We start from the raw sequence: 23,668 nt of genomic DNA, 5'->3' as shown, positions 1-23,668 counted from the left end.
GTGTGTGTGTGTTACAGTCTGACACACACAGGTGTTAAGGTAAAAATCTAGATGTTAAGGTAAAAAGTGTTGAGGGGTATATCTGAGTGTTGCTTCGAGTGGGGTTAACGCCAGTGTTATATCTGAGTGTTGCTTCTAGTGGGGTTTAACACCAGTGTTATGCCTGAGTGTTGATTCTAGTGGGGTTAAAGCCAGTGTTATATCTGAGTGTTGATTCTAGTGGGGTTAACGCCAGTGTTATATCTGAGTGTTAATTCTAGTGGGGTTAAAGCCAGTGTTATATCTGAGTGTTGCTTCTAGTGGGGTTAAGACCAGTGCTAATTCTAGTAGGGTTAACACCAGTGTTATAGTTGAGTGTTAATACTAGTTGGGTTAACACCAATGTTATATCTGAGGGTTGCTTCTAGTGGGGTTAACGCCAGCGGGATTGAAATTGACACCACGTGGAGAATAAATTAAATGTAATTTGAATCAAAACTACACGGTGTTGTGGTTACTCAACTGAGTTGAATTAATTTCAGTTTTTTTATTTAACCTTTTTATAACTAGGCAATTCAGTTAAGAACAAATTCTTATTTACAATGACGGCCTACCCCGGCCAAACCCTAACCCAGACGACGCTAGACCAATTGTGCGCCGCCCTATGGGACTCCCAATCACGGCCGGTTGTTATACAGCCTGGAATCGAACCAGGGTCTGTAGTGATGCCTCTAGCACTGAGATGCAGTGCCTTAGACTGCTGCGCCACTCGGGAGCCCACTCTGTTCTCTGTGTGAAAAGACCTGGAAGAGGCCTCATAATCATTCTTCCCAGAATGCTTTGTTGCAGGTATATAATATCTATGTTTCTGCTCGCACATTGATTGATTAATTGATCTCATACTATACAAAGATAAATAACTAAAATAATTCTAAACTATTACTGAAATAGTTGTTCCAGTTTAGATGGTTTAGGTCAGGGATTGGCATTTGTTGGTCTGCGAAATGTGTAGAATTGCAGGAAATGAACTCTTAAAAACTTCTAGAATAGTACTTGAGTACCCCTGATCTAGAGAGTCAAGTTTGAGTTTGAGTTTATTTTTATTTTTACAGGGACAGTGCACATTAATCAACATTTCAGTAAAAGTGCCGGTTTTAGCCAACCGGCTAATTTTCAACCGCAGTCCCTGGGCAGGTTATTAAAAACAATTACAATATAGACAATAGCAACATAGAACAAGCAAGACATAGCAACATAGGACAAGCAAGACATAGCATACAGACAGAGCAACATAGGACAAGCAAGACGTAGCATACAGACAGAGCAGCATAAAACAAAAAGCAGCAAGACAAAATTCATAAAAGCAACAAAGTGTTTCCACACCTCACAAGCTACAGACAACAGACAACATGGAGTGGCAACACACAGCTAGGGACCATGTTCACAAATCTGATTGACCTTTAGCCATGTCTTCAAGCATTTTGTGAAAGTGTGATATGTGGTGCAGTTATGTGTGTCTGATGGCAGTGTATTCCAGACATGGGAAGCTCTCACAGAGAATGCAGATTTACTAAAGGTGCTTTTCCTTAGGGGAACTATACAGTCACCTCTCATGGCAGACCTTGTGGATCTGCTGCCATATGTCTGGGTTTTCTGTTTAACAAAAATATTGAGTGGAGGGGGAGCCAGGCCATTGAGGATCTTGAATACAAGACATGCGTCGGTGTATTGCACAAGATTTTCCCAACTCAAGAGCTCATGCTTTCTAAGGATGTGACAATGATGATGGCTATTGGGCTTCCTATCAAGCACTTTGAGAGCCTGTTTGTAGACAGACTGAATAGGTTTTAATGTTGTACAGCAAGCTTGGGCCCAACTAGTCAAGCAGTATGTTAAGTGGGGGAGTATCATAGATTTGAAGTACAGTTTTGCTACCTCTGTAGTCAAACAATTTCGTATAAATCGGAAATTAGCTAGGTTGAATTTGGTTATTTGAATTACCTTTTTCACATGCTTTTTAAAAGAGAGGTTGGAATCAAGTATGATGCCAAGGTACTTAAAATCGGATACCACCTGGAGCTTCTCCCCTGACACATAGACATCTGGCTCAGTAGCATCTGTTGCCCTCTTTGTGAAGAACATGCAAACAGTTTTTTTCACATTGAGATGCAAACACGAGTCACTGAGCCACTTTGTAACCTGGACCATTACAGTAGTGAGTTCTTGTGCAGCTTGTTGTTTGCTCTTTGCATGCACATATATCACTGTATCATCTGCATACATTTGAACTTCAGACCCAGTACAGACAGAAGGCAGATCATTAATGTACAGGCTGAACAGGAGGGGCCCCAGTATTGACCCTTGGGGCACGCCCACATCATAGCTACGAGTGGGCGACAGCTCATTGCTCACTCTGACACACTGAGTTCTGCCTTCAAGGTATGATTTCATCCATCTCAAGGCATCAGGGGAAAAGTTGAACTTGGACAATTTTGTGATGAGAATCTCATGGTTAACAGTATCAAAAGCCTTCCTTAGGTCCAGAAACACAGCCCCAACAGCACCCCCTTTGTCCATCTTGGACTTCACATTTTCCAGAAGAAAGCAGTTGGCCGTTTCTGTGGAGTGTTTCGCTCTGAAGCCAAACTGCATGGAGTGTAATGTGAAGGGGCTGTTGTTGAGGTGGGCAATCAGTTGTTCTGCTACACACTTTTCAACAACCTTTGACACCACAGGTAATATACTAATGGGCCTGTAGTTACTCACGTTAGCAGGGTCTCCTGATTTAAAGATGGCCGTTATTATGGCCGACTTCGATACCCTTGGAAACACACCGAGACCAATAGATGGTGACCTTGTTGGTGACCTTAGTAATGGGGCCAATGAGTGACTCTTTGTAGTTTTTAAGAAAGGTAGAGTCCATCCCAAACACATCTTTGGCTTAGTGAGCTAATCACCTTGTTCACCTTTGACTCAGAAACCTCCCTTATGATGAAGACAGGTTGAGTGTCATTCACTAGCACTGAGCCCAAGAAACAAGTGGAGGGGTTCTGTGTCAGTATCCTGACAGAGTCAATAAAGTAGGAATTGAAGGCTATTGCTATTTCGACTGCATCCTGTGTTAGATTGTTATTCACCATGATTTCTAGTCTTTTTGCAGTGTTACTATGGTCTTTCCCTGTTAACTTTTTTAGATTCTCCCATATCAATTTAGAATTTCCCTTTGCTTCACCAATTATGTTAATAAAAAAAGTTTGCCTTGTTGTGTTCTTCCTCCCACACTACATCAATAAACTCACCAGGTTGTGTCCCCGGAACTAGTGACAATCTGGTTGTCATCCAGGAAACGACAGCAAGACAAATAGCCTGAAAAATAGAGGTTGAAAATAACCATTTCGGGCTAAATACTCAGTATTAACATCAATACCATATTATGTCATTACCGCTACATTTCATAGCGGTTCTCAGAGCATCCTTTTTAAAATGAAATATTCTTAGTATAAGATAAACTGGGCTTGAACCAATCAAAGACGTTGATGAGTTGAAATTGTTCCATTTCCTCTCTAAAATGGCAGTATTCCGCCTCTAAAAAAAAAAAAGCCTTCTCCAGTGTGTACCTGTGTGTCCGGGTAGCTCGCGGGTGACGCGCACGTTTCCCTCGCGGGTCTTCAGGCTGTAGATAGAACAGATGTTGTCCAGGCCTCCGCACGCCACGTAGTTCCCAGAGGGCGCGTAGGCACAGGTCATCACCCAGGAGGACCGCAGCGGGATGGCATGCATCTACGGAACACACACACATTATTGTTTAACGCTGGTTAGCACCAGGGCTGTACAATAGAAAATTCTGTCCATTCAGAAAGGACCAAATCCTAACTTGAGCTCTGCACACATAACCTGTATTGTGGCATCCAAAGTCCAAGTTCAAGTTATGCGTTCAGATCTTATGTTAGGATCCATCCTGAAGTGAATTGACATTCAAATTCGGGAATAGAAATATCCTAGAAAATAAGGAGGCAATTCTTTCAGACAAATTCACTTTTTTATTTAACCTTTATTTAAGTCAGGGCGAATTTACTTCCTGATATGACCTAAGTGGAAATTGAGTTGAACCCAACCATGCTTAACTTAATCACTCAGGAGTAGAATGTAAGACAGTATGCAGAAAAGAACCAAGGACAACGATGATAGCAATGTTTGTTACAGCGTGAGGTATTTTACTGGTGTCTGTTTGTCTTTGATGTTATTTGAGAGAGGGAATTTACGCAGGTGCAGTATAACGTCTCACTATTTGAGAGAGGTTACGCAGGTGCAGTATAACATCTCACTATTTGAGAGAGGTCACACAGGTGCAGTATAACATCTCACTATTTGAGAGAGGTTACACAGGTGCAGTATAACCATTCACTATTTGAGAGAAGTTACGCAGGTGCAGTATAACATCTCACTATTTGAGAGAGGTTACACAGGTGCAGTATAACATCTCACTATTTGAGAGAGGTTACGCAGGTGCAGTATAACATCTCACTATTTGAGAGAGGTCACACAGGTGCAGTATAATGTAAGTCTTACCTTGTTAGTTGTGTAACTGTCCCAAATGATTAATTTGCCATCTTGGGAGGCGCTTACAAGTAACCTAGACGACAGAGAGTATGGTTTCATTATATTGAAGGGTTTGACCTGTCATCACATCACACTGGCATACAAAAAAAAGCAATGGAGCCAGTTAGAGGACACCTAATGCATGCATAACTAATGTAGCCAGAAAACCTTCTGCTTCCAAAGCAGTTTAAATACGGCGTGACTCTGGAGACCTCTAGTTCCCTCTTCTCCCCCCCCCACACACTCTGGTGGGACACCCCACATGCCAGGATCGCTGTACGAGCCTTCCAGGATAGCGACCACTTTGGATGAGCCATTTCATGTAATATTAATTGCCTCAGTTATCTAAAAAGGCGCTACAATCGAGAGGGGAGACAGGAAGAGAAAGAGAGGGAGAGTGAGAGAAAGGTGGAGAGACGGGGAAGGAAACCAATAGAGCGACAGAGGGAGGAAGAATAGAGAGGTAATGATAGAGAAAATTAGGGACAGAAAGAGAGGGAGATCGCCTACCCCCCCCCCCCCCCAAGCACTCAATAAATGGAGAGCTGTGCTGCTAAAATGTCAACTACTGTATATAAAATAAACACAGGCTGTTTGTCCTCCAGGTGGTTCACTCAGAGTGCAGATGCACAAATCGGATGTATTTGTGAGCTGTACGAATGAGCACCGGTAATACATACATACTTGTACTCCAACGGCTCACATTTAGAATCAGAGTATCAATTTGAAATCAGTCGATGCGACTGTACCAGTCCGCATGGCAACAGTACAGTGATTGGTTAAAAATGTGCCTCTGCTCCATGTGGCGTAGTATTGAACTAGTAGCACATAGCTAGTTATGGATTCAATCCAGTTCTAACAGTGAAAGGAACTTTTGACTTTCTGTCCGAAACCCACAGGACACAAGCAGCCAGTGCTTAAGAATATGGAGTTTTAGTAGTGGTGATAGTAGTGGTGGTAGTAGTAGTAGTGGTGTAGTATAGCAGCCGTAGTGGTAGTAGTATATTAGTAGTATAGTAGCATTAGTGGTACAAACTAGTAGTAGTACTAATAATAATAATACATTTAATTTCTATAGTGCTTTTCATTAGAGTTACCTCATAGGACTTAGGCAAAAATAAAAAGGACAAAAACATTTAGAATCAAGGGAGGTAAAATATCAGTATCAATAGAAGTATAGTAGTAGAAGTATTGTAGTAGTATAAATAGTGTAGAAGTATTATATAGATAGAAGTATTGTAGTAGTAGAATGATTATGTCAATAGAAGTATAATAATAGTAGTAGTAGTAGTAGTAGTATAGTAGAATATTATTAGTGTAGTAGTAGTAGTAGACGTATAGTAGTAGTAGAAGTATAGTAGTAGTAGAAGTATACTAGTATTATATAAGTAGTAGTAAAAGCTTAGTAGTATTGTAGAAGTATTATGTCAATATAAGTATAGTAGCTGAATAGAAGTAGTAGTATAGCAGTAGTAGAACTATAGTAGTAGTACAAGTATAGTGGTAGTATAGCAATAGTATAGTATAAGTATTGTAGTAGTATAGTCTAAGTAGTGTAGTAGTATAGTATAAGTATTGTAGTAGTACTATGGTATCGGTAGTAGTAGAAGTATAGTAGTAGTAGTATAATTATTGTAGTAGTAGACGTATTGTTGTTGTAGTAGTAGAAGTATTGTAGTAGTACAAGTATTGTAGTGGTAGTAATAGTAGTAGTACTATAAATATGGTAGTAGTAGTAGTAGTAGAAGAGTAGTAGTAGAAATATTGTAGAAGTATTGTAGTAGTAGTAGTATTGTAGTAGTTGAAGTATAGAAGTACTATAGTATCAGAAGTAGCATTGCCGGACCTGGAGTCGGTGCCCCAGTGCATTGCATAGATCTTGGCGAGGTGGCCCCTGAGAGTACGCCGCGTCCTCATCTGTATCCGGCCCACTGAGTCCAGACCAGCTGTGATCTGCCAAGACACCAGGCCCAAAGGAAACATCATCAGCATAATACACCACAGCCTTTCATAAACTTCAGGCTAGTCTGGAGTTCAATCCAAATATGTCAATGTTATTTCATAGCCTAATAGCTACGCCATTTGCTTCACAGCTATGTTTGTTTCATAGCTATTTGAGTCTTAGCTTAGTGGTTTTAATATTCAATCAAAACGGATACAGGGTCTACATGGTAAGACTAGAAACACCCTGGGATTTCAGATGGTCAAAAGAGGCTCAAATTCAAGCGTAACAATGTACTTCCTTATCCTGAAAGCCTGCTTACTGGTTGCGATTGGAAGGATACCAACAGGTCATGTATATGTAGATGGTGGTAAATGTTTGGCTTTAACAAGCACACAAGATAGCTTGATCCAAGTTGTAACATGCACTTATTTCTATGTACAGTTGAAGTCGGATGTTTACATACACCTTAACCAAATACATTTAAACTCAGTTTTTCACAATTCCTGACATTTAACAATTCCCTGTCTTAGGTCAGTTAGGATCAACACTTAATTTTAAGAACGTGAAATATCAGAATAATAGTAGAGAGAAGGATTTATTTCAGCTTACATTTTTTTCATCACATTCCCAGTGGGTCAGATGTTTACATACACTCAATTAGTATTTGGTAGCATTGCCTTTAAATTGTTTAACTTGGGTCAAACGTTTCGGGTAGCGATCCACAAGCTTCCCACAATAAGTTGGGTGAATTTTGGCCCATTCCCTGTGACAGAGCTGGTGTAACTGAGTCAGGTTTGTAGGCCTCTTTGCCTGCACACACTTTTTCAGTTCTGCCAACAAATTTTCTATGGGATTGAGGTCAGGGCTTTGTGATGGCCACTCCAATACCATGACTTTGTTGTCCTTAAGCCATTTTGCCACAACTTTTGAAGTATGCTTGGGGTCATGTCCATTTGGAAGACCCATTTGCGACCAAGCTTTAACTTCCTGACTGATGTCTTGAGATGTTGCTTCAATATATCCACATAATTTTCCTACCCCATGTTGCCATCTATTTTGTGAAGTGCACCAGTCCCTTCTGCAGCAAAGCACCCCCACAACATGATGCTGCCACCCCTCGTGCTTCACGGTTGGGATGGTGTTCTTCGGCTTGCAAGCATCCCCCTTTTTCCTCCAAACATAATGATGGTCATTATGGCCAAACAGTTCTAGTTTTGTTTCATCAGACCAGAGGACATTTCTCCAAAAAGTACAATCTTTGTCCCCATGTGCAGTTGCAAACCGTAGTCTGGCTTTTTAATGGCGGTTTTGGAGCAGTGGCTTCTTCCTTGCTGAGCGGCCTTTCGGGTTATGTCGATATAGGACTCGTTTTACTGTGGATATAGATACTTGTGTACCTATTTCCTCCAGCATCTTCACAAGGTCTTTTGTTGTTGTTCTGGGATTGATTTGCACTTTTCGCACTAAAGTGCGTTCATCTCTAGGAGACAGAACGCATCTCCTTCCTGAGCGGTATGACGGGTAAGTGATCCCATGGTGTTTATACTTCCGTAATATTGTTTGTAAAGATGAACTTCAGGCATTTGGACTTGAGGAGGTCTACAATTTTTTTTCTGAGGTCTTGGCTGATTTCTTTTGATTTTCCCATGATGTCAAGCAAAGAGGCACTGAGTTTGAAGGTAGGCCTTGAAATACATCCACAGGTACACCTCCAATTGACTCAAATGATGTCAATTAGCTTCTAAAGCCATGACATAATTTTCTGGAATTTTCCAAGCTGTTTAAAGGCACAGTCAACTTAGTGTATGTGAACTTCTGACCCACTGGAATTGTGATACAGTGAATTATAAGTGAAATAATCTGTCTGTAAAAAATTGTTGGAAAAATTACTTGTGTCATGCACAAAGTAAATGCCCTAACCGACTTGCCAAAACTATAGTTTGTTAGCAAGAAATTTGTGGAGTGGTTGAAAGAAACAAGTTTTAAATGACTCCAACCTAAGTGTATGTAAACTTCCGACTTAAACTGTAAGTAAATGTGTAATCCTTTACCTGTGAAAGAGTGGAGTCACTACAGGCTTTCCTAGCATCCTGTAAAAAAACAAAAACATGGCAAAGTTCAGAGTTTTGAGAGACTGAAAGGTTCTAACATATAAGGTGCTAAGGAAACAGAGTATATCAGACAGCAGTTCCAGTATCAGTATAATATGATTTGAATGGCTGATAGATAGATGCCAAGGAATGGCATCGAATGCTTATCTGAAACATTATTCTGCAAATATCTTTACGGTTTAGATTTCTCGAGTCAAGGAATCAATACACACACACACACACACACACACACACCCCATACCCGGATTTGATTGCGTAGTTGCTCTGCTTCCTGCCGTAACTGTTCCAGCTCACTCATTGTCCCTCTGTGATGTGTTCAGGAATACTGGGTTTGTAAAAAAAAAAAACACACACAGACGAGTTGATACCTGCAAAACACAGACAGACAAACTTTCAGAGGAGCACTTCCCTAGGCTGGAATAAACATGGACATCCTGTGGATGGGGCTGCTTTGGCCTGAGTGGAGGGGCAATAGCCTGTACCCAGACACAGGCAGCCTGTACCCAGATACAGACACTACTAGGGGAGGCCCGGGTCTTCAATCCCCTCCAGTCTGGTTCAAAAGGTCATAGACTGACTTTTTCCACTCAATCAGGCCTGGTGTTTTGCACTGTGCTGCTTTAACTCCATGCCCGGCCATTGATTGTTTGAATATGATTTGATGTGCAAATGAAGGGTGTTACTGTACTATAACACTAGGCTGTGTGTGTGTGTGTGTGTGTGTGTGTGTGTGTGTGTGTGTGTGTGGTGTGTGACCACTTCCTTTACCTAGGGGAGCCTGAATGTGGGTCACAGAGCACTCTTCAGATATGTTTGGAGCGCCAGGCCCCTTTCATTTTTGCAGCATTCTATCCAGAATCCAATCAAATGTATTTATAAAGCCCTTTTTACATCAGCCGATGTCACAAAGTGCTATACAGAAACCCAGCCTAAAACCCCTATACAGCAAGCAATGCAGATGTGGTGCGACGCAACCTTGGATTAGTGCTTAAGTTCCATTTCGATAATTTAGCAATTAGTCTGCTAGGGAATTGATTTGTTCCACATTGGAAAATAAATAACATTTGTGAGAGAATGTGCAAAGCTGTCAAGGCAAAGGGTGGCTACTTTAAAAATCTCAAATATAAAATAGATTTGGATTTGTTTAACACTTTTTTGGTAACTACATGATTTCATATGTGTTATTTCCTAGTGTTGTTGTCTTCACTATTATTCTACAATGTAGAAAATAGTACAAATAAAGAAAAACCCTGGAATGAAAAGGTGTGTCCAAACTTTTGACTGGTACTGTGTACCATATATATACACTGCTCAAAAAAATGAAGGGAACACTTAAAACAACACAATGTAACTCCAAGTCAATCACACTTCTGTGAAATCAAACTGTCCACTTTGGAAGTAACACTGATTGACAATACATTTCACATGCTATTGTGCAAATGGAATAGACAACAGGTGGAAATTATAGGCAATTAGCAAGACACCCCCAATAAAGGAGTGATTCTGCAGGTGGTGACCACAGACCACTTCTCAGTTCCTATGCTTCATGGCTGATGTTTTGGTCACTTTTGAATGCTGGCGGTGCTTTCACTCTAGTGGAAGCATGAGACGGAGTGTACAACCCACACAAGTGGCTCAGGTAGTGCAGCTCATCCAGGAGGGCACATCAATGCGAGCTGTGGCAAGAAGGTTTGCTGTGTCTGTCAGCGTAGTGTCCAGAGCATGGAGGCACTACCAGGAGAGGCCAGTACATCAGGAGACGTGGAGGAGGCCGTAGGAGGGCAACAACCCAGCAGCAGGACCGCTACCTCCGCCGTTGTGCAAGGAGGAGCAGCAGGAGGAGCACTGCCAGAGCCCTGCAAAATGACCTCCAGCAGGCCACAAATGTGCATGTGTCTGCTCAAACGTTCAGAAACAGACTCCATGAGGATGGTATGAGGGCCCGACGTCCACAGGTGGGGGTTGTGCTTACAGCCCAACACCATGCAGGACGTTTGGCATTTGCCAGAGAACACCAAGATTGGCAAATTCGCAACTGGCGCCCTGTGCTCTTCACAGATGAAAGCAGGTTCACACTGAGCACATGTGACAGACGTGACAGAGTCTGGAGAACGTTCTGCTGCCTGCAACATCCTCCAGCATGACCGGTTTGGCGGTGGGTCAGTCATGGTGTGGGGTGGCATTTCTTTGGGGGGGCCGCACAGCCCTCCACGTGCTCGCCAGAGGTAGCCTGACTGCCATTAGGTACCGAGATGAGATCCTCAGACGCCTTGTGAGACCATATGCTGGTGCGGTTGGCCCTGGGTTCCTCCTAATGCAAGACAATGCTAGACCTCATGTGGCTGGAGTGTGTCAGTAGTTCCTGCAAGAGGAAGGAATTGATGCTATGGACTGGCCCGCCCGTTCCCCAGACCTGAATCCAATTGAGCACATCTGGGACATCATGTCTCGCTCCATCCACCAACGCCACGTTGCACCACAGACTGTCCAGGAGTTGGCGGATGCTTTAGTCCAGGTCTGGGAGGAGATCCCTCAGGAGACCATCCGCCACCTCATCAGGAGCATGCCCAGGCGTTGTAGGGAGGTCATACAGGCACGTGGAGGCCACACACACTACTGAGCCTCATTTTGACTTGTTTTAAGGACATTACATCAAAGTTGGATCAGCCTGTAGTGTGGTTTTCCACTTTAATTTTGAGTGTGACTCCAAATCCAGACCTCCATGGGTCGATAAATTTGATTTCCATTGATAATTTTTGGGTGATTTTGTTGTTGGCACATTCAACTATGTAAAGAAAAAAGTATTTAATGAGAAGATTTCATTCATTCAGATCTAGGATGTGTTATTTTAGTGTTCCCTTTATTTTTTGAGCAGTGTACACACACACACACAACACACACACACACTACAAGTCAAGGCTATGCAGGGGCCTTGCTTCAGCAGGTGTTTGAGATATATATATATATATATATATATATATATTTTATATATATATTTTTTTTTATATATATATTTTTTAATACACACATACTGTATATTCACTTGAATGCCACTGTACGTACAACCTTCTTATTCCAAAACTATTCTACTCAAGGCTCTATTTCCACTGCAGAATACATTAAAAAAATATGCCTGCATCAGATAGGAAGCGCACTGACAAAGGTAAGACAGCGGAGAAAGCAACACTTCTGTCTGGGAATGCTGTTTCCGTCATGACACATGCTGAAGCAAGCCCCCTGCAGAACCTTTGACGTCAGCTTACCAGTGACTTGCTGCTGCCTTACACTATAAAGTAGCTTACATGGCTCACTGGCCAACATATAAGCTCATTCCATTTGAACCATTAAGCATAACATTATGCACATATGCTTAATTAAACATATTTGCGCCTGTGAAATGCAAAATAGTTAATTCAATCCTCAAAAATGGAACACTACATTTCTAGACTTCAAAAGTATGCCCTAAAAGGTTAAATATGGAATGTTTACTCTACTTTTGTAATCTACTCAAATGACACATTTCTCGAACAAGGCGTTAACCCTCAACAACTGCTTCTCGGGGGCCGATGGCGATTAAGGCAGTTCCCCCGTACCCCTCTGATCCAGGGTTATATGTGGAAGACATTTCGGTTGAATGCATTGTTGTGCAACTGATTAGGTATCCCCTTTGCCTTTCCCATTTATGAGGCTCTCTCTGATTCTAATAACCCATATTCAGTGGTGGACTGGGAGTAGGGCTGGGCGGTATACCGTCTTTTACTATATACCGGTATTGATGCACGGACCAGTTTGGGTTTTTACCTTCTATAAAAGGTATTTGAATGTTTGGTTTGTTAAATGTGATACGCAGTGTGTTGTTTTCTCCACTACTAGTCATCTCTCCTCTAGTTCTCTAGATGCCGCTTTCCACACAGACCTAGCCCGGCCCACAGACCTAGCCCGGCCCACAGACCTAGCCCGGCCCACAGACCTAGCCCGGCCCACAGACCTAGCCCGGCCCACAGACCTAGCCCGGCCCACAGACCTAGCCCGGCCCACAGACCTAGCCCGGCCCACAGACCTAGCCCTGCCCACAGACCTAGCCCTGCCCCGTCACACAACGAGCGCATTTGTTGTCGCTCGACTACAAGACACTTGGGTTCGGTCTGCAGCATCTGCAACAATGTTGATGACTAGGATGCGGTTTCCACTTTGCTTCTTAATATAAATCCACAAGCGTTCTATAATTACACTTAGTTCGTGTTTCTTACATCTGCGAACAGCTAGTTTGTCTTTTCTTAGCAAGTTGTGGCTAAATCGTGTTAGGTGCTAATCGCTAGGTAGCTAGCTAATAAATGTACTGCGTCAGAGCAAACGTAGCTAACTATACAGCCTGATACCAGTGATGGGGTAGGCCTAAATCAGTAGGTTGTTTGTGCAACAGTGAATTCTAAATCAAAGAGGAATAGGTGAAGCATGAATATGTTAGCTACATGAAGTACCTAAGAGAAAATATTTAATGTAGCCAAAGATGAAAGGGTCCCCCTAGGAAACACTGACCAACACCTTGGTTCCTACCCTGTCACAATAACTCCTCCCTGGCATTTTTCATTCGTTGTCATTTCAAATATTGTACTCAAAGTGCCCACTATTATCTTCTAACTATAGAATTAGAATAATTGTAACGAGTGCGCTGAGAGTCGGGAAGCAAGTTCAGGGAGTGAGTGATTTAATCAATAAACAAAACGAACCATAAAACAAGAAACACAAAACAACGCACAGACAGGAAACAGAAACAATGATGCCTGGGGAAGGAACCTAAACGGGGTGACATATATAGGGAAGGTAATCAGGGAAGTGATGGAGTCCAGGTGAGTCTGACGACACGCAGGTGCCCGTAACGATGGTTACGCGCACCTGTTTTCTACATAATAAGCAGCCTGGGGACCTAGAAGCCAGAGAGCGAGCACAAGTGACAAAAATCATTATTTTTCCATGATTCCAACAGTTCACCCAAGTGTTTTGATCAAAATCAGAAGTCAAATCACAAATGCAACATTTGGTTAAAAATAAGGCCTATATTTTTTGCCCATATCTTGCAGCCCTACATGGCAGTAAGGAAATGATCTCAAATGAATGCAGGAAATAAAGAAATTGATGAAAATGTATACAATTATTTTTGGTTGAAGCTTATTTGAACAGTAGAGAACAATCCGAATGGAGCAAGACCCGTTGAAATCACTTAGAATGTACAGTCGTGGCCAAAAATATTGGCACCCTTGCACTTTTTTTTCGAGTAACTCAATTTTCCCTAAAAATAAGTTGAAATTGAACAAAGTATTTGGTCTCCACAATTCTTTATTTCACTGTTAATATTACAGAACCGTTGTTTATGATTCAGAACTTAGTACATCCATTTAAATCATAAAATAAACAGACAATGGCACTGACAAAATTATTGACACCCTAAACTTAACATAAAGGCACAGCCTTTGGTAAAAATAACTGCAATCAAGTGTTCCTATTAGAGGTCGACCAATTATGATTTTTCAACGCCAATACCGATTATTGGAGGACCGGAAAAGCCGATACCGATTAATCTGGGATTTTTTATTTTATTTATTTGCACACGCTAGATAAACTAGTAATACGCTAGATAAACTAGTAATATCATCAACCATGTGTAGTTACCTAGTGATTATGATTGATTGTTTTTCATAAGATAAGTTTAATGCTAGCTAGCAACTTACCTTGGCTTACTGCATTCGCGTAACAGGCAGTCTCCTTGTGGAGTGCAACGAGAGAGAGGCAGGTCGTTATTGCGTTGGACTAGTTAACTGTAAGGTTGCAAGATTGGATCCCCCGAGCTGACAAAGTGAAAATCTGTCGTTATGCCCCTGAACGAGGCAGTTAACCCAGTTAACCCTAGGCCGTCATTGAAAATAAGAATGTTTTCTTAACTGACTTGCCTAGTTAAATAAAGATGAAATAAAAGGTGTAAAAAAATTAATAATAATATATATATATATATATTTTTTTTAAATCGGTCAAATCGGTGTCCAAAAATACCAATTTCCGATTGTTATGAAAACTTGAAATCGACCCTAATTATAACAGCCATTCCGATTAATCGGTCGACCTCTACTTCCTATAACCATCGATGAGCTTCCTGCACCTCTGTACTGGCAGTTTGGACCACTCATCTTGGTCAAGCCTCATCTTGGTCAAACCTCCTCCATGTTTTACTGAAGGGAAGGTGTTATTTTCTTTAAAAGCTTAATTTTGTTTTCTGTAAACACAGAGATGGTGTGCTTTACCAAAAAGCTCTAATTTGGTCTCATTCTGTCCACAGGACATTCTCCCAGAAGGATTTTTGGCATGTTCAGTTGTGTTTTGACAAATTGCAGTCGGGCTTTCTTATGTCTTTCTTGCAGTAGTGGGGTCCTCCTGGTTCTCCTACCATATAACCCCCTTTCATTGAGTTGGCGACGGATGGTGCGAGTAGACAATGTCGTAACTTGTGTCTGAAGGTCAGCTTGAATCTGTGTGGCAGTTGACCGAGGTGCTTTCTCCACCATTCAAACAATCCTTTGCTGCAATCTTCCATCAAGTTCTCTTGCAGCCACGTCCAGTGAGGTTGGATACAGTGGCATTGGCCTTAAACGTCTTGATAACATCACGTACGGTGGAAACAGGAACATCAAGGTCTCTGGAGATGGACTTGTAGCCTTTAGATTGTCCATGTTTGGCGACAATCTTGTGTTTGACCTTCTCAGATCATTTTCTGTTTTTCTTTATTTTGTCCATGCTCATTGCAGTACACAGAGACACAAAAATGTGTCCTTTTCTCTACTCAAACTGGTCGAATATGTGATTTTTAAACTGCAGGCACCTTCAACTCCCCATAGGTGGGTTCAATTCCAAAGTGAATGAGAATCACCTGCTTGAAATCTCATTTCTAAAACTACTTCTAAAAGGTGTCAATAATATTGTCCGGGACATTTTAGGATTTCTTTTAGTAAATTATTCAGATTGTTTTTGTTTTGTTCAACTGCACACAAGACATACATATGTGGATACCAAAATATGTTTTAATTTCAACAATTTTCTAGACAAAATTATACATTATTTGAAAAAAGTACAAGGGTGTAAATATTTTTGTCCACGACTGCATGCGTGACCCAAGGGTCATGCACTACTCATGAAGCAAATTTTTTACTTTCATTATTCAAAAACATAAAAATACCGTCAAATACTGTAAACATTTTTTTTAAATGAGGCCTCACAAGTGGCGCAGGGCTCTAAGGCACTGCATCGCAGTGCTAGAGACGTCACTCCAGATCTGGGTTCGATCCCGGTGCGGCTGGCTTCCGGGGTAAGCGAGCAGTGTGTCAAGAAGCAGGCAGCTTGGCGGGGTTGTGTTTCGGAGAACGCATGGCTCTTGACCTTCACCTCTCCCGAGTCTGTACGGGAGTTGCAGCGATGGGACAAGACTAACTACCAATTGGATATCATGAAAAAAGGGGTAAAAGTACAATTTTTAAATGTTTTAATAATAATAAAAAACATCATATGATGTTTTGGCCATATCACCCAGCCCTAAATGAGAGGCCCAGTGAATGGCACAGAGACGGTGATGACAATGTGGAGTTCTGCACTGGCTCCCTATTGTTTAGTGCTTGGCACCACCTCAGTATGCAGGCCCTAAGTCTGGCCATGGATGGAAGGCTCTACACTCTATCAAGTGACAACAGCCACCACCTGCCCACCTGCCCTGTTCAGCACTATTGTAACCGACACTGACACACACATGCATAAATGCATTCCCAATTCAACATGTGAAATAAACAAACATGTGCATGCACACACAACACAATACACCCACAAAAGAATGCCTCTCACACACACACAATGTCTGCTGGGTTAAAGTCACTGGAAATGCAACAAGATGTCCTCAAAGCACCTTCTGTTGTAATATCACATGTAGCTTTGGCTTCCAGGCCTCGATTCAACTTCTAGGCTTCACTTACAGTTGAAGTCGGAAGTTTACATACATTTAAACTCAGTTTTCACAATTCCTGACATTTAATCCTAGTAACAATTCCCTGTCTTAGGTCAGTTTGGACCACCACTTTATTTTAAGAATTATGAAATGGCAGAATAATAGTAGAGAGAATGATTGATTTCAGCTTCTATTTCTTTCATCACATTCCCAGTGGGTCAGAAGTTTACAATACACTCAATTAGTATTTGGTAGAATTGCCTTTAAATTGTTTAACTTGGGACAAACGTTTCGGGTTGCCTTCCACAAGCCTCCCACAATAAGTTGGGTGAATTTTGGCCCATTCCTCCTGACAGAGCTGGTGTAACTCAGTCAGGTTCGTAGGCCTCCTTGCTCACACACGCTTTTTCAGTTCTGCCCACAAATGTTCTATAGGATTGAGGTCAGGGCTTTGTGATGGCCACTCCAATACCATGACCTTGTTGTCCTTAAGCCATTTTGCCACAACTTTGGAAGTATGCTTGGGGTCATGTCCATTTGGAAGACCCATTTGCGACCAAGCTTTAACTTCCTGACTGATGTCTTGAGATGTTGCTTCAATATATCCACATAATGTTCCTGCCTTATGATGCCATCTATTTTGTGAAGTGCACCGGTCCCTCCTGCAGCAAAGCACCCCCAAAACATGATGCTGCAACGCTCGTGCTTCACAGTTGGGATGGTGTTCTCCGGCTTGCAAGCATCCCCCTTTTTCCTCCAAACATAATGATGGTCATTATGGCCAAACAGTTCTAGTTTAGTTTCATCAGACCAGAGGACATTTCTCCAAAAAGTACGATCTTTGTCCCCATGTGCAGTTGCAAACTGTATTTTATATGGCGGTTTTTGGTCCCCCTCGGGATGGTTGAGCTAATGTAGGCTAATGCGATTAGCGTTGTAAGTGACAAGAACATATCCCAACATTATCTGATACAGACAAAAAGCTTACATTCCTGTTAATCTAACTGCAGTTTCCAATTTACAGTAGCTACTACGGTGAAAGAACACCATGCTATTGTTTGAGGAGAGTGCAGAGTTATGAACTTGAAAAGTTTGGTGTTACTACACCAATTAGACACATTTGGGCAGTCTTGATACCAAAATGTTGAACAGAAATGCAATGGTTCATTAGATCAGTCTAAAACTTTTCACATACACTGCTGCCATCTAGTGGCCAAAATCTAAATTCGGCCTGGGCTAGAATAATACATTATGGCCTTTCTCTTGCATTTAAAAGATGATGGTACAAAAAAATAAATACAAAAGAACGGTTGGTTTTCTCTCGGTATTATCTTTTACCAGATCTAATGTGTTATATTCTCCTATATTAATTTCACATTTCCACAAACTTTAAAAAGTGTTTCCTTTCAAATAGTATCAAAAATATGCATATTTTGCTTCAGCTCGTGAGCTACAGGCAGTTAGATTTGGGTATGTCATTTTGGGGGAAAACTGGAAAAAAAGGTCCGATCCTCATTAAGAAACATGTGATCAGATGGTTATCGTCTACAACGTCACAGACATCAGATGATTGATTACCTAGCAAGCCAGTGAGGCAAGAAAATATCACAAATAGAGCTAGATAAAGCCAGACGAATAATAGACTTGCTAATAGCTATAGCCATCAGTCTTGCGCGTTTTCATGATCATCACACACTCACTGTTCAGTTTGTCAAGGTCCCGACATCAGCTATCCTGCTAGAGAACCTTAGATGTCGGGAAGTGCACGCATCACTTGAAAAGACCTCAATTGGGAGTACTGTCTGTGTGTCTCACCCAAACCCTCTTACGGTCACAAGGCCACTAACTTCACCTCTCCTGAGTAGGTCACAATGTTAGACTTGACTGTAACCTAATCCTAAGGATTATCATGGTTTAGTATTATCTAGGGCTGTGACGGTCATGGAATTTTGAATGACAGTTATTGGCAGGCCAAATGACCGCAGTTCCTGTAATAACCATTCAAATACACCCCCCCCCCCCCCAAAAAAAATAGATATATAATTATATAAAATACAACTAATGTTCAAAAGTTTGGGGTCACTTAGAAATGTCCTTGTTTTTGAAAGCAAAGCACATTTTTTGTCCATTAAATAACATCAAATTGATCAGAAATAGAGTGTACAGTCGTGACCAAAAGTTGAGAATGACACAAATATTAATTTTCACAAAGTCTACTGCCTCAGTTTGTATGATGGCAATTTGCATTTACTCCAGAATGTTATGAAGAGTGATCAGATGAATTGCAATTAATTGCAAAGTCCCTCTTTGCCATGCAAATTTACTGAATCCCCCAAAAACATTTCCACTGCATTTCAGCCCTGCCACAAAAGGACCAAGCTGACATCATGTCAGTGATTCTCTCTCGGCATTCTCTCGTTAACACAGGTGTGAGTGTTGACGAGGACAAGGCTGGAGATCACTCTGTCATGCTGATTGAGTTCGAATAACAGACTGGAAGCTTCAAAAGGAGGGTGGTACTTGGAATCATTGTTCTTCCTCTGTCAACCAGGGTTACCTGCAAGGAAACACGTGCCATCATCATTGCTTTGCACAAAAAGGAATTCACAGGCAAGGATATTGCTGCCATTAAGATTGCACCTAAATCAACCATTTATCAGATCATCAAGAACTTCAAGGAGAGCGGTTCAATTGTTGTGAAGAAGGCTTCAGGGCGCCCAAGAAAGTCCAGCAAGCGCCAGGACCATCTCCTAAAGTTGATTCAGCTGCGGGATCGGGGCACCACCAGTACATAGCTTGCTCAGGAATGGCAGCAGCCAGGTGTGAGTGCATCTGCACGCACAGTGAGGCGAAGACTTTTGGAGGATGGCCGGGTGTCAAGAAGGGCAGCAAATAAGTAACTTCTCTCCAGGAAAAACATCAGGGACAGACTGATATTCTGCAAAAGGTACAAGGATTGGACTGCTGAGGACTGGGGTCAAGTCATTTTCTCTGATGAATCCCCTTTCCGATTGTTTGGGGCATCCGGAAAAAAAGCTTGTCCGGAGAAGACAAGGTGAGTGCTACCATCAGTCCTGTGTCATGCCAGTAAACCATCCTGAGATCATTCATGTGTGGGGTTGCTTCTCAGCCAAGGGAGTGGGCTCACTCACAATTTTGCCTAAGAACACAGCCATGAATAAAGAATGGTACCAACACATCCTCCGAGGTGCAACTTCTCCCAACCATCCAGGAACAGTTTGGTGATGAACAATGCCTTATCCAGCATGATGGAGCACCTTGCCATAAGGCAAAAATGATAACTAAGTGGCTCAGGGAACAAAACATTGATATTTTGGGTCCATGTCCAGGAAACTCCCCAGACCTTAATCCCATTGAGAACTTGTGGTCAATCCTCAAGCGGCGGGTGGACAAACAAAAACCCACAAATTCTGACAAACTCCAATAATTGTTTATGCAAGAATGGGCTGCCATCAGTCAGTATGTGGCCCAGAAGTTCATTGACAGCATTCCAGGACGGATTGCAGAGGTCTTGAAAAAGAAGGGTCAACACTGCAAATAGTGACTCTTTGCATCAACTTCATGTATTTGTCAATAAAAGCCTTTGACACTTATGAAATGCTTGTAATTATACTTCAGTATTCAATAGTAACATCTGACAAAAATATCTAAAGACACTGAAGCAGCAAACTTTGTGAAAATTAATATTTGTGTCATTCTCAAAACTTTTGGCCACGACTGTAGACATTGTTAATGTTGTAAATGACTATTGTAGCTGGAAACAGCTGATTTTTTTCTAGAATATCTACATAGCGTACAGAGGCCCATTATGAGCAACCATCACTCCTGTGCTCCAATGGCACGTTGTGTTAGCTAATCCAAGTTTATAATTTTAAAAGGCTAATTGATCATTAGAAAACACTTTTGCAATTATGTTAGCACAACTGAAAACTGTTGTCCTGATTAAAGAAGCAATAAAACTGGCCTTCTTTAGACTAGTTGAGTATCTGGAGTATCAGCATTTGTGGGTTCAATTACAGGCTCAAAATGGCCAGAAACAAAGCACTTTCTTCTGAAACTCGTCAGTCTATTCTTGTTCTGAGAAATTAAGTCTATTCCATGCGAGAAATTGCCAAGAAACTGAAGATCTCGTACAACGCTGTGTACTACTCCCTTTACAGAACAGCACAAACTGGCCCTAACCAGAATAGAAAGAGGAGTGGGAGGCTCCGGTGCACAACTGAGCAACAGGAAAAGTACATTCGTGTCTAGTTTGAGAAACAGACGCCTCACAAGTCCTCAACTGGTAGCTTCATTAAATAGTACCTGCAAAACACCAGTCTTAACGCCAACACTGAAGAGGCGACTCCGGGATGCTGGCCTTCTAGGCAGAGTTGCAAAAAAAAGCCATATCTTAGACTGGACAATAAAAAGAAAAGATTAAGATGGGCAAAAGAACACAGACACTGGACAGAGGAACTCTGCCTACAAGGCCAGCATCCCGGAGTTGCTCTTCACTGTTGACGTTGAGACTGGTATTTTGCGGGTACTATTTAATGGGTGTGGGTGAAATAGCAGAATCCACTAATTTGAAGGTGTGTCTACATACTTTTGTATACAGTACCAGTCAAAGGTTTAGACACACCTACTCATTCCAGGGTTTTTATTTATTTATTTAGACTATTTTCTACATTGTAGAATAATAGTGAAGACGTCAAAACTATGAAATAACACATATGGAATCATGTAGTAACCAAAAAAAAGTGAGATTCTTCAAAGTAGCCACATTTTCCACTCTCCTCCTCTCCTGACTGCATGTGCTACATTGAAATAGAATGAATAGAACTGGCATCCTCATTCAAGTCAATGATGGCATAATGGGTGGACTGGCGGCCATTGCGAGTGTACCCATAGGAGCAAAGCAGGAAGTCAAAGTAGGAAGTAAAAGCAGGAAGAGTACCCATCAATATGTGCTGTGATTTTTTTTAAATATGCAACTCAACTGACATTACAGAGCCACATCAGTTAAACGGTAGACTCAGCGATATGACGTAAATGCAGAAAGCAAACAGCATAGTGGGTCACACAAAAATGAAGACCTTTTGTAGTGCAAGGCTCGGCTAAACTTCTCAGCTGTTTTGGTCTGAACCTACCATGCTCTAACAGCACGAAGCGAACCCAATGTACATGGCAGATACTGTGTGTGACTGTGTGGGAGCAAAGTCTTGCATCTCACTCATCTCAGTATCTGCAGCGCTGCTAGTGGCAAAGGTCATTTTGCTGTGTCTACCTTTAACATTACTTGAAATTACCATTTCTACATTAGCATGGCATGTAGATTGTTTGCTTACGACACCTTGTTTGTTTCAGCAAAGGAGCAACCAAGTTTAATCACATTAAGAATCCACGCTACCACAGAAACAGAATCAACCACACCAATGCCAGGCTGTCCCGTCTTCAGCCAGCTGTTCGTTCCACCCCCCCAAAAGAAATCTCATGATATATACATTTTTTAAAACATTTTATTATTACGGTTATGACCAATATTTTATTTTCATGACAGTTTTACGGTCTTCATTCATAACCGTCAGTTACACAGTTGTACGGTAATTGTGCCAGCCCTAAATGTATCCAGCTTTAAATTGAAGATTGGATTCATTTTCAAAGTAACATTGTCTCTGGTGAATTGGTATTGCTAGCTGAATAGGACTTATTCATGTGTAATGAATGGGTTTGATCTGATATGTGTTTTGTGTTAAACCACTGTAACAGGTCGGTCAAAAGCCATGGTTGTAAGAATATTATTGTGAATGTTTGGAGTGGTAGATATTGGTCACGTCACACTGTGACAGAGTGTGACGTGAGTATGAAATGTCAGGCATGGGGAAATTAAACAACATTTTGTGTGTGTGTTGTGTGTGAGCAGGTGCGGTGGTTTTGGGATGACTGGTGTACATTTTTTAAAACTAGGCAAGTCAGTTAATTACAAATTCGTATTTTTGTGTGAGCAGGTGCGGTGGTTTTGGGATGACTAGTGTACATTTTTTAAAACTAGGCAAGTCAGTTAATTACAAATTCGTATTTACAATGACGACCTACACCGACCAAACCCAGATGACACTGGGCCAATTGTTCACCACCCTATGGGACTCCCCCAATCACAGCCGGATGTGATACAGCTTGGATTCGAACCAGGGACTGTAGTGACACATCTAGCACTGAGATGCAGTGCCTTAGACCACTGCGCCACTCAGGAGCAATCTCCAATAGGGTGATGCATAGTTGCCAAGAGGTGGACATGACTTAAACCTGTGTGAAGACGAAAGGAGACGTGGAAGCCCTACCAGGTGACAACTTGTTCACCTCCCAGAATGACTATTCCAAACATCTGGAGAATTATATCACGCGAATTGACTGCCCAGATAGGCTAATTATTTCCCGGACAAGCTGAGTATTTACACGGCAGTATTTACAAGTGCAGACATTAGGAAATGCATGAAATGCATGCAGTATACGATAGATGCATATCAATCATGATCTTCATATCTTCTCTAATAAACGATAGATGCAAATCAATCATGATCTTCATATCTTCTCTAATAAATCATTTGCCACTTATCGCATAGCCACTGTAACAAGATAAACCTTACTAAAACATACCCAGCATGTTTGTGTTCTATTGCCTACAAACAGCTACAGGTCAAAGTTGACATACTATGATAACAGATAGTGGTAATGCTGTTTACAACACTGCATTACCTCAACTGGTCTGGTTTGAGGCCTTATTAAACATGTCATGATATTGTTTTAAACTGTATCATACTGCAGATGTACTGTATAAATAATAACTACAGCAAAAACAAACAGTGCGCTAGTTACAGAACTAGACAACAGGCGTATTGTAAGAAACTATAGGAAAATGGCTAACATTTTAATGCGGATTGTGGATACAAGCAGAGAGATAGGATATATGAAAGTCCCAACTTTGTTACAATATTGTTACGTTGTAACAGCACCTCAACACTGAACTGGAAGGTTCTTCTCCGTTCTGAC

The 23,668-nt window shown here is 41.5% G+C and overlaps 1 protein-coding gene across 2 annotated transcripts in view; it reads right to left on the bottom strand.

Annotated features, from left to right (window-relative positions):
* The window catches only part of LOC109881256 (guanine nucleotide-binding protein subunit beta-4), a 31,061-nt gene that overhangs the window by 6,574 nt on the left and 819 nt on the right, over positions 1–23,668 (bottom strand). Inside the window, exons 2-7 of one of the 2 annotated variants that reach the window (XM_020473414.2) lie at positions 8,876–9,002; positions 8,575–8,613; positions 6,425–6,531; positions 4,549–4,612; positions 3,597–3,759; positions 3,279–3,345 (exon numbers count right to left, since the gene is read on the bottom strand). In XM_020473414.2, the coding sequence (XP_020329003.1) occupies positions 3,279–3,345; positions 3,597–3,759; positions 4,549–4,612; positions 6,425–6,531; positions 8,575–8,613; positions 8,876–8,932 (497 nt within the window). In that variant the 5' untranslated portion in view covers positions 8,933–9,002. The remainder of the gene's footprint in view (positions 1–3,278; positions 3,346–3,596; positions 3,760–4,548; positions 4,613–6,424; positions 6,532–8,574; positions 8,614–8,875; positions 9,003–23,668) is intronic. The other variant, XM_020473415.2, reaches the window with a different exon arrangement.

This window comes from Oncorhynchus kisutch, linkage group LG4 (genome assembly GCF_002021735.2).
Source record: "Oncorhynchus kisutch isolate 150728-3 linkage group LG4, Okis_V2, whole genome shotgun sequence".
Classification (NCBI taxonomy): Eukaryota; Metazoa; Chordata; class Actinopteri; order Salmoniformes; family Salmonidae; genus Oncorhynchus; species Oncorhynchus kisutch.
Note: the sequence above shows the minus strand (reverse complement) of the source record. Positions and strands in the feature narration are given on the sequence as shown.